This window comes from Falco peregrinus, chromosome 6 (assembly GCF_023634155.1).
Source record: "Falco peregrinus isolate bFalPer1 chromosome 6, bFalPer1.pri, whole genome shotgun sequence".
In the NCBI taxonomy this organism is placed as follows: Eukaryota; Metazoa; Chordata; class Aves; order Falconiformes; family Falconidae; genus Falco; species Falco peregrinus.
The window spans coordinates 87,932,833-87,947,727 of record NC_073726.1 but is presented as its reverse complement, the minus strand read 5'-3'; the positions used below and the strand labels follow the sequence as shown (position 1 = coordinate 87,947,727).

The 14,895-nt window shown below is 46.1% G+C and overlaps 1 protein-coding gene across 5 annotated transcripts in view; it reads left to right on the top strand.

The window, feature by feature from the left end:
* The window catches only part of LSAMP (limbic system associated membrane protein), a 314,354-nt gene that overhangs the window by 286,394 nt on the left and 13,065 nt on the right, over positions 1-14,895 (top strand). For 3 of the 5 annotated variants that reach the window (XM_027789956.2, XM_027789959.2, XM_013301017.3), the window contains 3 exons: positions 1,023-1,143; positions 2,523-2,671; positions 8,776-8,811. In XM_027789956.2, the coding sequence (XP_027645757.1) occupies positions 1,023-1,143; positions 2,523-2,671; positions 8,776-8,811 (306 nt within the window). The remainder of the gene's footprint in view (positions 1-1,022; positions 1,144-2,522; positions 2,672-8,775; positions 8,812-14,895) is intronic. The other 2 variants (XM_027789958.2, XM_013301018.3) reach the window with 1 other exon arrangement.

Genomic DNA, 14,895 nt, shown 5'->3' with positions numbered 1-14,895 from the left:
CGAAGTAGCTGTCTGAGTCGCAGCCCCGTAATCTCAGGGAATGCAAGTATTAGTGATGAGAGACAAAGCTCTTATTCCCTGATCCCTCTCAGCAGCCAGGTGGAAATAATTCTGCCTTTTAACATGTAAAGCTTGTCGCTTAACATTTTGAACATGGGGCTGGGATTGAAGATGCTGGTGCCTACCCCACCTGGCACCCAGCCAGCACTAAGACCTAACTCAGGTGGAACACACCGATATGTTCCCCAAGGGGTTTTTTGCCCATGGCACAATGCTCAGCCTTCAAAGTAAGCAGAGGTGGGAGCACCATGCTGGGCTGAGGGCAAGCTTCACACAGAGCAAGCCCTCTTGGAAGCTGTGACAAAGCGTGATGTCCAGGAAGGTCTGGGCAGGATTTGTAACCTTAGACAACTAAGGGAAGTGTCTCTACAAGTGGTCTGGCTCTCAAAGTTGCACCCACAGCTCCTGGTAAAGCTCTTCCCTTTTAAGCCATGAATGTATTTCTGTCTCATACATGTTGTCTCAGTCCTTTCCTTTATTACAGTTTTGACATTAGACACAGAGGTTGTTTGGAAAATAATTTTCATGCTAGTGCTAAATTCCTGCTTTATTCCTGTTACTGTTGCTGTCTTCCTTTACCCTTGATAAAGCCTTTCTGTCTTCTTCTTCTCTCTGATGAGCCCATGTGAACTAGAGATCCACAGGTAAATATTCATAAATTACAGAAGTCCATCATTAACCTTAACTCTCCCTGTGTATGCCTATGCATTTATGACAGAACTTTATTCAGTGTTGCTAAAGAGAAGCACGCGTAAGGAGCAATGCTAACGCAGTGTATTAGGGAGAGTTCAAAGAGCAGCATTCTCCAGAGAAGCAGAGCAGGCAGCGTGTGCCACAGCAAGCAGCAGCCGTGGGCCCCCACTGGCCCAGATGGTTTGCATGAGGAAGCCAGCCCTGACACAGTTTCACTGTTTTGTTCCACCTGGAAGTGTGTGAAGTGACCGTGTGTTTCCTTCCTGCAGACCCTCCCACCATCACAGAGTCCAAGAGCAATGAAGCGGCCACAGGACGACAAGCCTTACTCCGGTGCGAGGCATCAGCAGTGCCCACACCTGATTTCGAGTGGTACAGAGATGATACCAGGTAAGACCTGTAGCTTGCCTCTTCCCTTCTCTCCTGTTTAGCCCTGAATAGAGGATCCTTAAAGAATCACTTATCATGCTCCCCAACTTTTCTCCTCAAACAAATTACTCTTCACAAACCATGTAAGTCATAACGGTCACATCAGACTCAGCAGAGCCAGCATGGTGAGGGCTGGAGAAGGCAATCCCTGTCTGCAGTGGGGATGCTGCAGGAAGTGCAGAGGATGGAGCTCTGCAGAGGAATTGTAGAGGAATGAAGGCGGTTAATTATCATTGATAACATACAGCTGTGGGCTGGCTTCAGGGGCGGAGGGCTGGCTGACGTGGATAATGTGCAGCTGTGGCTGGTTCTTGCTAAGTAGTTAAATAGCTCTGAGGGGTATGGAAGAGGAGCAGCCAAGGAAGAGAGACCTGGAAGAAGCAGAGGGAGGAGAGTGAGAGAGCATACCCTGGAGGTAGGAGTGACAAGGATGCAGTAGAGGCAAGAAGCAGAGTGGACTGGCCTGAAGAGTATGAAGAAACAGCATGAACAGTAGATGAACCTTTGAAATGTTGTGGGGGATTGGTGGCTGCGCAGGGGTAAGGTACAGGAACTATTTACTGAAGTTAACCTGGGATAGGATGGTAAAAGCCTTGTTGCAGCTGGCTGGTTTTGATAGTGCTGTGACAGAGCTCTTGCCTTTAAGTCAGTTGTGAGCAAATACAGAATAAAGACATCACTAGGGCTTTCTTCCTGATGGTGTTCATGTGTTAAATAGCCCGTGATAGAGAAGGAAAAAAAAAAAAAACCCACCAGGCAGTGTTAGTCTCCAAGTAGATAATGCTACTTGGGGTGCCTTCATCTAGGGGAAGGAACTGCTGAAGTGTAAGATTCCTCCATCTGTGTGACCTAAGCCACCCAGATATGCATGTGAGAGACAAGGATAAAAGGGGTCTGTCCCTTATACCTGAGCATTTACCTAGCTCAGGCATGGCTCAGCGTTGGTATGTGCACATACTGGAACACACAAACCGGTGTCTCTCGCCAAAAACCTTTCGGTCACCTATGGAGGAGCCCTCAGCTGGCCATGGTGTGTTCATTTCCAGGTGTTAGTTGCTGCTGGGTAAAGGCTTCCTCCCTTTCCTTTGGCTTTTCTTGCTTCTCCACTGCTTTACCAGTGCTATTTCACCCCACTGTGGTCCTTCTCCCTTTCGTTCTGTCCTCCTGCTTTCCATCAATGCCTTCTTTGGTCTCTTTCTCCTCACACCTCCTTCCTGCCTCCCTCCATCCTCACCTGCCAGCTGGCCTGAGTGACTTTGGTTTACTGCCTGCCAGGCAGCAATTTCCTTCCAAGTACACAGCTGCCATTGCACTACACACCTCTTTGCCTGTCTTCCCAGGATAAACAGCGCCAATGGTCTGGAGATAAAGAGCACGGGGAGCCAGTCTCTGCTGATGGTGGCCAACGTCACTGAGGAACACTATGGGAACTACACCTGCGTGGCTGCCAACAAGCTGGGAGTCACAAATGCCAGCCTATACCTTTACAGTAAGTATGGGAGAGGGTGAAGGGAGGTCTAGATTGCTCTCGCAAAGACCAGGCCGTGTCGAAAGCACAGAGTAACCAAAACTCAGGAAAGCATCTGCTTGCCACCCCCACCCCCTCAAACCACCATGAACTGGCTTGCAGTGCCCCGCTTCAGATACCTACATGGTCATATTTGCTGTGAAACACAAACACAGCCAAATTAAAAGGCTTACAGTCAAGCCCTTTCATTGACTTTCTTTGCTGAAGTCAGATTTTGTTAAAATAATAAAAAAATGTTTGTTTTAAAGCTGAAACAAAAAACCTTTTAGAATGACAGCCCTTTTAATAAGGACACAGAAGGCCAGGGCTCAGAGGGTCCGTGACAGCTGAGAAATGACAAGTAATTCAGAGAGATGGAGAGAACTTGCCACCGAGCCTGAGGAGAACAAGAGAGAGTCAAGAAAAAGAGAAATGAGTTTGAAAATGGAAGGGAAAGAAGTGGGAAAAGACAGAATGATTTAAAGGGCCCTGCCATGGGGAACATGGAGGGAAAAGTAATCAGCAGATGAAATACGGAGTAAAATTCCTTGGATCTCATCCTGCTACATTTCAGTTACTGAGTTTGTCCTAGTAAGTGTAAACAGATAGAAGTTAGGACTAGACCAAACTGTAGAGCAGAGTTACCTGCTGGTTCTGGATTTTGCAACTGATTCAAACATGACCCTAAACTGAGCCCGTGCCCCTCTCCTACCACCCACCCACGTGTACAAACCGTGGTGTATCGAAAATGCAGTTCCCAATTTCAGGTCCAAAACTTGGCCTCAACTTGGACCACGCGTTGTTATTGCCACCAGAAACAGACTGCAGCAGAATGACCCACTCACAGGAATGGACACATAGATGCAAAAGTGACTTAGGGCTGTATTCCTCTGACAGTCCCAAACTGAATTAAAACTCTCAGGCCACAACTTGCATGTCCTTTTAAACAGGAAACAAACAACAAAAAAAGGGGGGGGGGGGGAGCTGGATAAAGCAGTGTTGGTATGGAATGCAGTTTAGTCTAGTTTCTGCTGTGTGTGGTCGGATTAATCAAACCATCAGGAAAACAATGTTTTGGTTAGGTTATTTTTTAACAGATGTAGTGCAAAAGAATAAATCCATTGGCATTTTTTGTTTACCACCTCTTGATTCATGTTGTGGCAGTTTGAATTTTTGCAAAATGTGGGCATATTCTGTGGAAGCTTTTTTCTAAAGAACAGATATTATCATAATATATATTTGATTTCCTGTAGCACTGCAGCACACAAAGCAAATTTTGACTTCGAAAGTCTTTTCACCCTGGTCTTGTGACTGTCATGAGATTCAAATAAAATCCTCAGGCAGCAATCTGGAACACAATTTTCAAATACTCCAGATTTGTTCTTGCTGATATTAATGTAATGCTAAGTTTAGAATGCATTATTTGTGGCTGAATTCTAAATTTGGTGCTCTCTGTTGGTTCCTGTTACACAGATGAGCTGAACTGCATCACTGAAACAAAATATAAGATGAAATTCAATAATGTATGGATGCACACATGATTTTAGCTGGGGGGGCTGGTTTTGCTAGAAGAGCATTTTGCGTAACTTCAGAACTTCACCCCAAAGGATCTCAAAGGATTTGCTAGAAATTAGTATTTTAATATCACAAGTTAATTAGAAATGGGCGAGTGTTATTAGCACCGTTTTGCAGTAGGAAAGTAAGGTACAGAATGAAGAAGTGGTTTACCCATGGTCGTAAAGTGAGTGGCAGAACCCATAAGAGACACAAGGAGATCTTGCAAAGTTGCCATTAACTATTCCAGGAGGAAATGTGGCAACTATTAAAGATGACTTGGAACAGTGAGGGTCCTATTTTAGTGTCCTTTTGATGTGTATGGGGAAAACTTTCCTCCTTTCAAGTTGCTGGATTTTCTTCATCATTTTTAGCTTAGAAATTCAAGGCCTCTTTACGCTAGACAGTGCTAGAGAACTTCACAAGGGCCAGAAGAATGGAGGTGCAGGAGCTGAGAGAGATTTGATGATCTTGAGTGGATGTTTATAACTTTTATTTTTGTTTCTTGGTTAATCCCTATTTCTTCAGTGTGCAATTGCTTCATACTATTTCATGAAATCTCTGTTCTCCTGGTTAGTGTGGAAGAGAGAAAGAAATAAAAAAAAAAAAATCAGGCAGTCTACAGCTGGTGTTTCTAAGGTTAAGAAATCGGGGGGAAATGAGTGAAAGGAATCCAGCTTCATAAAGATAAAGCAAGCAGCTGGAAAAAACTACAAGCCCAGATGGGGAAAAAAAAAAAAATGCTGTAGTGATCACACAGTAGCTGAAATAACAGGTAATGCACACTCACAGTCACATACCCAGGCAGAAAAATAAAGCAGTGCCAAGTTTTTGCAAGGTACAGCACATACTCAAACAGTTGGAAGTGGTTTTTATCCCTAGAATCAGAGATTTTATTTCTTTTTTAAATACAGAACAAGCTCACTGTAGGGCAACATCCCACTAGGGAGGCAGATACAGTGCTGGTTTCTCAGTGTCCCATTGCAGCGCAAAAAAGAATGGCAGCCAGGAGTGAAGAAACCTCCAGCGAGTTAATAATGAGGTACTGGCAGTTTTGCCTGAGGTGGAGGGCAGAAGGGGAGCTAGCAAAATGGTGTGAAAGAACAGTTTAGCAACAGAGAAAAATGGGTGGCTACCATTCCAGGGAACCTCAGCCAGCAGTGAAAAACTCTAGGAGGGGCTGAGTGCTTTAGATGTCAATGCCGTAGATAGAAGATGCATTAAAATACAAAAGCAGCTCCCTTGAGCTGTATGAATAGCTAGCTAGTGATCTTTCTTAAAGGATGTAGCAGCAGGATTGCTGCAGGTGGAGAGGTTTATACCCATTGCTCCTGGAGACTGAGTTTACAACAGCATAAAAATGGCCCTACCAAAGGTCTCTTTTACCCAGGAACCTGTCTCCAGCAGCAATATGGAATATGTTTGCAGAGATAGTACTCAGGAACAGTCTGATGATACAACTGATCTAATAACTTGCTGCCGTCCTTTCCTGCCCACTCCTTTTGTGCACCCTGCCACATGCTTTTGTTTTCTCCCTTACTCTGGTACTCAGTGGACATCCCACTGAGCCAGTTTAACCTGCTGCACTGGTGAAAAATAACCGAGTTTTTCCACCCGCCCCCCCAAAAAGCCCCCCTTTTGTTGTACTGAAGTGAATTAGTTTGTGGAAGGGCTCAACAAGCACTAGAGCCCATGCAAGAGGGCAAGCAAGCTGTGTCACACATCTGTGGAGATGAGGAGCTGGGAGGCAGGACCGTGTTTTGCAGCATTAGGGAGGCAGTAGGCTGATTCAGCTCTGCAAAGCCTAGCAACAAGGTTTGTAATCCCCAAGCACAAAACAGTGTGAGACCTAGGAAAAGGGAAGGAACACAGATCTCTCTGAGAATTACCCGACTGAGAGGCCAAGCCAAGCCAGGGCTGCCATCGCAGAGCAACAGTGGTGAAAAGAGTTGCCACAACTGGTGGGAAAGGGTTTTTTTCCCTAAGTGTATTAGGAGAGGGGAACATGTTTTCTTTCCATTCCACTCAGCTAAAAGTGCTATGAAAAGCATTATGAGTAAAAGTCACAATTTGTATCTTAACCCCCACTATACAGAAGCGTAAATGTGTGTATATATACCAGATACAAATCTGCTGTACAAGCGTACAGATACATAGGCTTATGTATACATGAGCATGTATGCATATGCATGCACCTGTGGGATGTATAAGCAAGCACACATACATCCCTACAGGCATACAGAAGCAGGCTCAGCACCTGGTGCATTCTAGCAAGGCAGAGGAAAGAAAGCAAAGCTTATCCACATCAGTTGACTTCTGCCTCCAGCAGAGCTAGCCCATCCCAGAGGATAAAACAGGAGACAACAGGGCAGTGCTGCACATCCTCATGCAGCCCAGCTGGTGAAATTGTCTCAATTATAGGAGACTGCCACCTCAGCAGGTCCCCTGCTGCATCCTCTGCAGCTTGCATCCTCTGCACCCTTCAGGGAGTAAGAAAACACAGGGGTGAGGCAGCAGCTGGCAAGGCCCGTGCCAATTAGAAGCAGCAGCAGACAGGATCCCACCCCTGCCTCCTCGAGAGGCTTCAGGTAGAATTATCGTTACAGTCCAGCAGTTTTGATCGCAGCAAGAGGCACGTTCCTAAGATGAGCTGGCACTTGCCTCTAACTTGTCATTATTTGTGAGTGCCCCACCACAAGTGCTAGCTGTGTGCACACGCTTACACCCCTTCTGCCAACTCTCTGCCCACGCTTTGTTGCACCTGAGCGTATGCTTGTGGTGGTTGCTGCTAGGGTTTGGAGCCTGACTGTGGCTGAAATCTCTCTCCGTGGTTCTCAGTGCAAACCCTGTCTTTTCCCAGGGGCTGTCAATAATGGGGGGTGGGGGGAGGCCTCAGGAGAGGAGGAAAGTGGTTAGGGTGACAGCCAGAGGGGGCAAGGCTGAGACACTCCTAATGAGCCAGGATGGAGCAGTAAAGGCAGCACTCAGCAGCGGGCAAGGGGGAACAGAGGTAGAGTCCTTGAATAGAAAGCAGCATGATAATGAGGCCGTAGTGCTTTCCTTTTACTGCTTATGCTGTGCAGTCTGCAGCCTGCTGTGCAGGAAGAAGGTAAAGGGGAGTTGAGTTATTTAACCAAACTGAATAACAAGGAAGTCATGTCAGCACAACAGCCTGCTTTCACAGAACAATAGTCCCCTGTTGCTACATAAGCACAGAGATCCAGGCTAGCTGTGTATTTTCTAGGCAAGAGACAACTCTCCTGTGCCTGCTGTGGAGTCAAACAGCTCCATTACCACCATGAGGGCAGGAGACCTGCCAGTGTCACCGGATGATGGGCCTGACCTGCTATGTCCCAGTGGGCTCCAGCAAGGCAGAAACCTGCTCTTTGCGCTAAGGGTGCTATATAAAGAGCGTTGGCTTCCAAATAGCTGGGCCTGGGTTGATCAAAGAATTATAGTGGACTGCTGATGCATCCTGCCAAGCTCTGTGTCCATCAGCAATGATCTTAGCACTGTCCTTCCAGGTAAACCAGGAGAGAGCTCATTGCCTCAGGCCTATCTACTGTTGCACAGTGGCATATCTCTACAGTTAAATATCGACCTGCTGATCAGTCCATGAATAGGAACTTGGCTCAGTCAGTACAAGGAATCCAGCAACTCTGAAGGTAATGAAAGGAGACCCAGTGATCACTCTCAGGCCTGGGGGTTTGTAGTCTTGGTTCTGCACCTGGCTCTGCCAACAGTTAAACATTTGACCTTGGGCAAATCGCTTCCTTGCTCTGTGCATCAACTGCACAATCTGTAAAACTGCAAAATAACACCACCGTTAGCCTCCAGCTGAGGTCTCTGACACTGGTTTCCCCCAGTGTCTGTGCAATCCTTTTAAGATCCTTGTGTGATGCATAATGAAGATGCAGTGTAAAAACCCTATAAACAAAACTGCAGGTTCTATGTACAACTAGATGTTGATGAGTCTGCAAAAACTCTGTCTACCTCAGAATACAAAAGCTCTAAAGAAACAGTGTCTCAAGGATTCCCCAGGGTGACTGCTTCCCTGCACAGATCCTCAGGGGAGATGTCACTGGCAAGAAATCCATTGTGGAGAAGGTTCTGGGGGGTGCGGCAGCTACCCATGGAGGACTTCTACAACTCACCTCTCTGCCAAGATTAGCTTCCAGCCAGAGGTGTAGCTAAGAGGAGCTCTAGTGTGATGACATGAGTGGTCTTGAAAGTCAGAGGGGAGATATGGCCCATCAACTCCAATTACCTTTGCTGCAGGTGCTTAATCCCTCTTGCTGTGTGGATATTATTTGTTTAGGTTTTGAAATGACTTCTCTCTGACTCCCAGTCCCAGGGGATGTTGATATATATTAGGTGTGGCTAGCAAAATGCTCTGTAGATGAAACCTACTCTAGTTCATATAATTTGGGGATGGACAACTCCATCAGGTTTGTATCTGCTGCTTGCTTTGTGTGAAAAGTGGCTTGTCCTTTTCTCCTGCATGTTGCTTATTGTTTTTTTTCCCCCCTTAGAACGAGTTTTACCCACACTCCCCAATCCTTTTCCAGGTCAGTATATGTTTTATGTTGAAGTAGCTCTTTAGCTGGGTCATTCTCCATCATCCTGAAAAATGCTCAGAGCTAAGGATGGGCAAAACAGCTCAGAAATGCAGGAAAACAAGGGCTTTCCCTTCTCATCTACATGTAATTTGGTCTCTTCTGCTCACCTCCCTCATCCTTCCACTTCCTCCCTTCCTTTTCAATAAAACAACCAATGAAACAGCAACAACCTGTAGCTGAGCTTCGAGCCATGACATTGTGTCCTCACCTAGGTCTGGACAGTCTTCAGTGAGGTTCAATATGCCTGCAGACCTACACCTCATGCATACTGCCATCCTAAGCTGTCTTTGCCCACATGTTCGGATTTGGATCAAAAGCATAAGCAGACCAAAAAATTTGCAGAGACAGTGGAAGGGACAAGTGAGAAGCTAAAAATTAAATTGCTGCCAGGAGGCTTTTTCACTCTAGTTGTGCAAAGTATTCATGGTGAAACACTTTGTTCTCTCATTCCTCTTGTCACACGCCCCCAGTCTGCCAGTCACATAGTGCCGCATTTGAGGCAGAGAACATGAAAAGAGGTGTGTAGTGAGGTGTTACCGTCTACTTTATTCCAAGGGAAGAAGGTATGAAGGCAGAACAGTGTCCGGGTATTTTTCCTGTCTCTGTGCTGCCCAAGCATGCCTCAGGTCCAGACAGCACAGGTCCGACATCCACATGAGATTCGGGGGCTTGGATGCAACCTTAAGACTCTGAAAAAATGCAGACTGGGCACTTCCAGAAAGCAGGCTACAGCATTTGAAAGCAGTGTTTGAAACAAAATAATAATAAGGCAGGCAGTCCCCATATTCACTTAAAAAATCTTGGCCTAGAGCTCCTTAGTATCTTTGTTTTACTGCCATGTGATGAAGATGTGTTCAACTCATAGGATGTTCGGAGGCCTGAATAGTTAATGTCTGTACAGAGCTTTGGGGTAGAGTGTTATTAGGAACCCGTGTTGTTTTGCAAAAGAGCACCTGCCCAAGTAAAGCACCTGCAGGTACTCTCATGAAAAGAACAATAAATGCTGGGTGTTACACCAGCCCCATTTAACTACTCTACCATTTTCAAATCAAGCTCTGCTCTTGGCAACTTACTCAGGCTCAGGATGTAGTCACAATTGCCTATTTAAAAGGCAAATCCACAAATACAATTAAAGAAAAGTACCTACAAAAAGAGGAGGGGTGGAGGGAGAAATCAAGCTACCATTAAAATTAAATCCCAGAGAGTGATTTGTAAATAACATTCAAGGAGCTGAGAAAAGGAGTAAAGTAGGCCATTGGGAACCTAGTGTGGAAAAATAAATCCAATTAAACACCATTATCGTATGTATTGCAAATGAAACTTGTGCATGGATGTGAAATTAAAGTTGCTGAGGATGTTCGGGATGTAAGGTTTTGAGGAGTTTTCCAATTTTGCGTGTTCTTCTTTTAAGCAGAATTTTCAATGACAAATATTTTTGTCTGATGGAAAACCCAAGGCTCTTTCTTTTTATGATTATTTTTATTATATATCCTTAAATTCCACAGGCAGGCAGTGTTAATTTTTTTCATAGCCAGCCCTGTTTACAGCTGGTTTTGAATTAGTAGTCCATTAAGCTAAATGATAAAGCAAAAACTGCAAGTGAGCAAGGCCAGGATTTCCATACCAAACACCTCTCCTAATCAAGCTGCCAAGGCCATCCTGCACAGCTTTAGTCAATCCTTTGAAACACTTCCCCCTCTGTCTTTGAAGTTGTTATTTTTTTCCTTTCATGACTCCCCAGTCTCCTGAGAGGATCTTGAATGACATCCTGGTGTGACATCACTTCTGTGAGGCATCTCCAGGAATTTGTGGTGCCAAATGCTGGGATATCTCCAGTGACCCAGGACATGCAAAGAGGATTTTGCAGAGGGGGAATGTAGAGTTTAAATACGCTGGACCTCATTTGTTTTCTGAAAGCGCTTACCGGCTTCTCCAATGTGGGCGTTCAGCACAGATATTGGCACTTATCTCAACATTTGCTTTTACTTTGCTGTTCACCTTCAAAGAAACCTTAGGTATAAAATTTTCCTGCTAGTCCTTTTTCTCCCTATGAGTTGATGTTCTGAGATGCAGTCCTCAGTTCTCAAATAAGCCTCTCCTCAATGACCAGAATCACAGCCTCCTCCCTCTTCCTCCCTCGATTTCCATTTCTCTTAAGCCTTGGTAACTCTTCCCTGCCCTGTGGGGTTTTGAGCATTAATTTAAAAGGAAGGTGTTTTGAGATGAAGAGTACTGTAGTCATGCATTGCTATCATTAGCTGGCTGCTGTGGAAACATCTTTCAAGCAGGCTAGAGATTCAGAAGCAGCCTATTCAACTAAACACATGGGACTTGAACTTGATGAGGCAGTTTCCTAAAAGGCTGGTGGAGCGCAGCTGATTCAGCTCTCAACTGCATTGTCCTTGGTAAATTTTCCATCCCTCCTGACTTTGCAGCCGGGCACTCAAAATGCCCCAAAATGTCTTCTAGGATGACACATCATCACATCTTCCTGTCTGCATTGTAACATCATGTTATAATGGGATGACACAAGACCTGGCCTGGCTGTCACAAAGGGGGTCTTACTGCAAAAGGTGGCTTTTCAAAAGGGTTTTTCTTCTGGAAAAGGAGAATTTGCACATTCCACACCATACCTGCCAATGACAGGACAAATGGGGTCACTGTTGAGCCTCAAAGGGGTCTGTCATAATTATGGCACTAGCTCCATCTCTGTCCTCCATTGTCTCTTGTCCTCAGCCCTGTGAACACAGACTCCTTTCCCCTGGGATTAGCACCTAGTGTCCACATCAGAATGGCTTTGCCATACTGATGGGCTTTAAAACCTGTGAGTCTGCCTTACAGGAGTTTTGTCATGAAGGCTTAGCACAGACTAACCAGGGCCTTTCTCAGTGTGGTTAGCTTGAATGCCCAGGGAGCTCTGCGAGGGGGGTGCTGTGTTCCCCAGAAAGCAGCACATCCAGAACTGCCCATGGGGCATCAAGCGTGCCAGTCTTTGGGGCCTGATCAGATGAAGTTATGGCCATTAATAGGGTGACAAAAGATTACAGCAATAGTGTGTTAGTAATTAGTGGAGGGGGAGGGAAGAGGAGAATGAGCAGTCCTGTCTTTCTGCCAAAACGTGCACTGATCGGAGAATGACCCTGTATGACTGTAGATCGTAGCTAGTCTCCATTTAGCTGTAGCCCGTGTAGCCTGTACTGTCACTAATGCCTTCATCAGGTGGGTGGGAGCCGGGGGAAGGGAGAAAAGAGATGTTCATTTGGGTCCGATGACCAGAGTGGGAAACAGAGAGCATCTTTTTTTTCTAATACCCGCTCAGTCCTCATCCTTCCCTATGGAGGGCCTAGCTGTGGTGAAGAGAGCTCATCTGTCGCAGTGGTCACCTCCACCCATCTCTGCTCCCCTTCTGCTCTCCCTAGTGTAAGGCCCCGTCAGTTCTGCTGAGTAGGCAGCTCTCATGTCAGTGGGGTCTGCTTTGGCAGAAGGATGAACATCTGAATATTTCAAAGCTAAGGAGAGAAGCATAGGGGAATATATCAGAGAGTACAGACTGTAAAGGGTTAACACGTTACGAGGGTTTGCTGACTAGGTAGTGGTGTGGGAACAGTCCACAGAAACCAGCCCTCCCAGTATGGTGTGGCCAGCTAAAAAGCCCATCCATCTCTGGAGTCGTCTTCACTGAGGCCAGAGGGTGCTTTATCAGCTGGGTGCCAAGAAAGAGTCAGTGAAAACCCAAACCTTCGCAACATTGGAAACAAACTAGTTGGCAGAGCTGGGGAAACTGTAAAGTTTCATAAAGAAACACAAAGAGGGCAAAATAACCAATCTTGGCCTATTGTAATTCTGACATAGAAAAATAATGGCCATATGAACCGAGCACAGGAGGGCGTGTTTGGAGTCATGTGCAAGTCTGGTATTTCCGTAAATCCTCAGGCGTTCAGGGGCTGTAGTTCAGCTGTACTCACCGCTCTGCAGTGGTCTTTGCCTGAGCACTTGGAGCACGCCTCTTTTCCTCGAAAGCTGGCTGAGCCCCGGGCATTGGTACCTGATAACACCCATGACCTTGGGTGGGAAGCACAGCTCACAGTTCTCCTTGCTTCCCACTGGTGGTATCCAGCCAGACTTTCCAAAGAGCTGATTCCCCATTTGGTGAGTGCAGAAGGGGATGGCTCTGCAGGATGGATGCTCGGGCAGGCAAGCTTCTCTTACTGCTCAGGGTCAATGTCCATCCCTGCCAGATCTGCAGGCACTGAAGGCTGGGACTGCATTGGGTGCCAAGCCTGCGGGGGTTTCAGGCCAAGGGAACAAGAAGGACAAGACAGCATGAAGGCAGAAGGCCAATGTCATATTAATTGTTTCTTGCTATTTCATAGGTACCAGGCAAAAGATGGCATTGTATCTTATTTTGACCATGTTGTTTAAAGTGAATAAAGTACAAGTCAGAGGTGATGATAGTGTCTTCCAAAAGGAGTAGCAGAGATGCAGCTGGAAACAGCATCTTAGGGAAAAGAGAAATGCCAAGAATTATTTGTTACTACAGCTACTAACATTGCTTTGTGGGTTTTTTCTGAATAGCAACAGACAGTTTCTGTTTGCTGAGACTGTTTAAAAAAAAAATTGAAAACCAGTCAGCTTCTTCTCTCAAAAAAGTGTAAAGAAAAGAAACCAGCTTTCTTGAAGAGAGACACAGGGGGGAAGAGAGAGAAATAGCTTTATTGCTTGATCTGTTTCTGTACTTTATGTTCATTAATTTTAATTTAGATTGATTTATTCCAAAATGAGCCCTGGCTTGCATATATTTGCATAACCCTCTCCAGTAGCAATGCTGTGGAGAATCCAGCAAGTGAGGAAGAGCAGCAGCAGGGGGGTAGGAACTGACACTGGAAGTCCCAGAAAGACATTCCTCTGAGCTGGGCCCTTGCACTGGGGTAGGGAAGGCATTTCAAGGTCTATTTAGCCACAGGTGTGGCTTTACATACATGCAGAACAGCCCTGCAAAACAGAGGTTAGAGTGCAGCAGTCAGGTGGGAGAGTGGAGTTTGGGGGAAAATACACAACCGCATGGCAGAGATTAGAAGCAAACCCATGGAAAAGCAACTGCCATGGAAAATCAGTTGTCCGGTAGGGACACTGATGATATCAGTGTTGTAGCATGGACAGATCACCCTGCAGAGCAGAGTTCGGGCAGGCTGTAACCCTCCTGAGCCAGATCTCCCCAGCCCAGAGGACACTCGTAGCCTGATACCATCTGTATGTTAGATGAGTTTCTGAAGCCATCAACTGAACCTTTCTCCTTAGAGATCATGAAGGCAACTCATACCCACTGCACAGCAGGTGTACCTAAATCCTTGCTCTCTCCCTCGTGCTCTCCTTACATTCTGTATTGAGCTGCCAGCCAGGCTGACTCAGACCGAAGTGCGGAGGGCAGCAAGGAGGAAGATGAGGAACAGCCAGTGTTGTGTTGATTTAATTCTTATGCACACACAAAAATTCCTCCAGCCCTCAAGAGAAAATGACCAAAGGGTAATTTCCACCTTCGTCCTCCTCCGTCCCCTTCCATTTCCAGTGTAAACCACTCAACAATTTGCTAACAACTTGGCCTCCCCTCTGGTTATTGTCCCAAGTGAACAGTCTCTCCATTCACTAACCTATGACGGTAAGTCGGTTTGGGAAGCAGCAAGGTTTATCTTCCCAGCTCAGGCACTGCACCGGGCCCGCTTGTGAACTGGTTGCCATTCAGTGTCTGCTCTGCTGTTGATAAAGCACATTACACATGGCTGGGCTTGCATGATTAATACAGCTGTCTAAGCGCTCTCTCTAAAAACAAAAACAACTGGGAGAAGGGAGGTGCGGGATTTGGGAGGGAGGGGGTGCCCAGAGGGGAAATCAGCCATTCTACAGAAATCAGGCTTGCAGGAAAAGCAGAGCGCCACTGACAGGCCTTCACCTGGGGGTGAGCAGGTCTGTCAGAAGAGCTCCCCTGCAAAAGGTAGAGGCCTAGGGAGAAGGCGAGCAAAGGAGAAATGTGCTTGG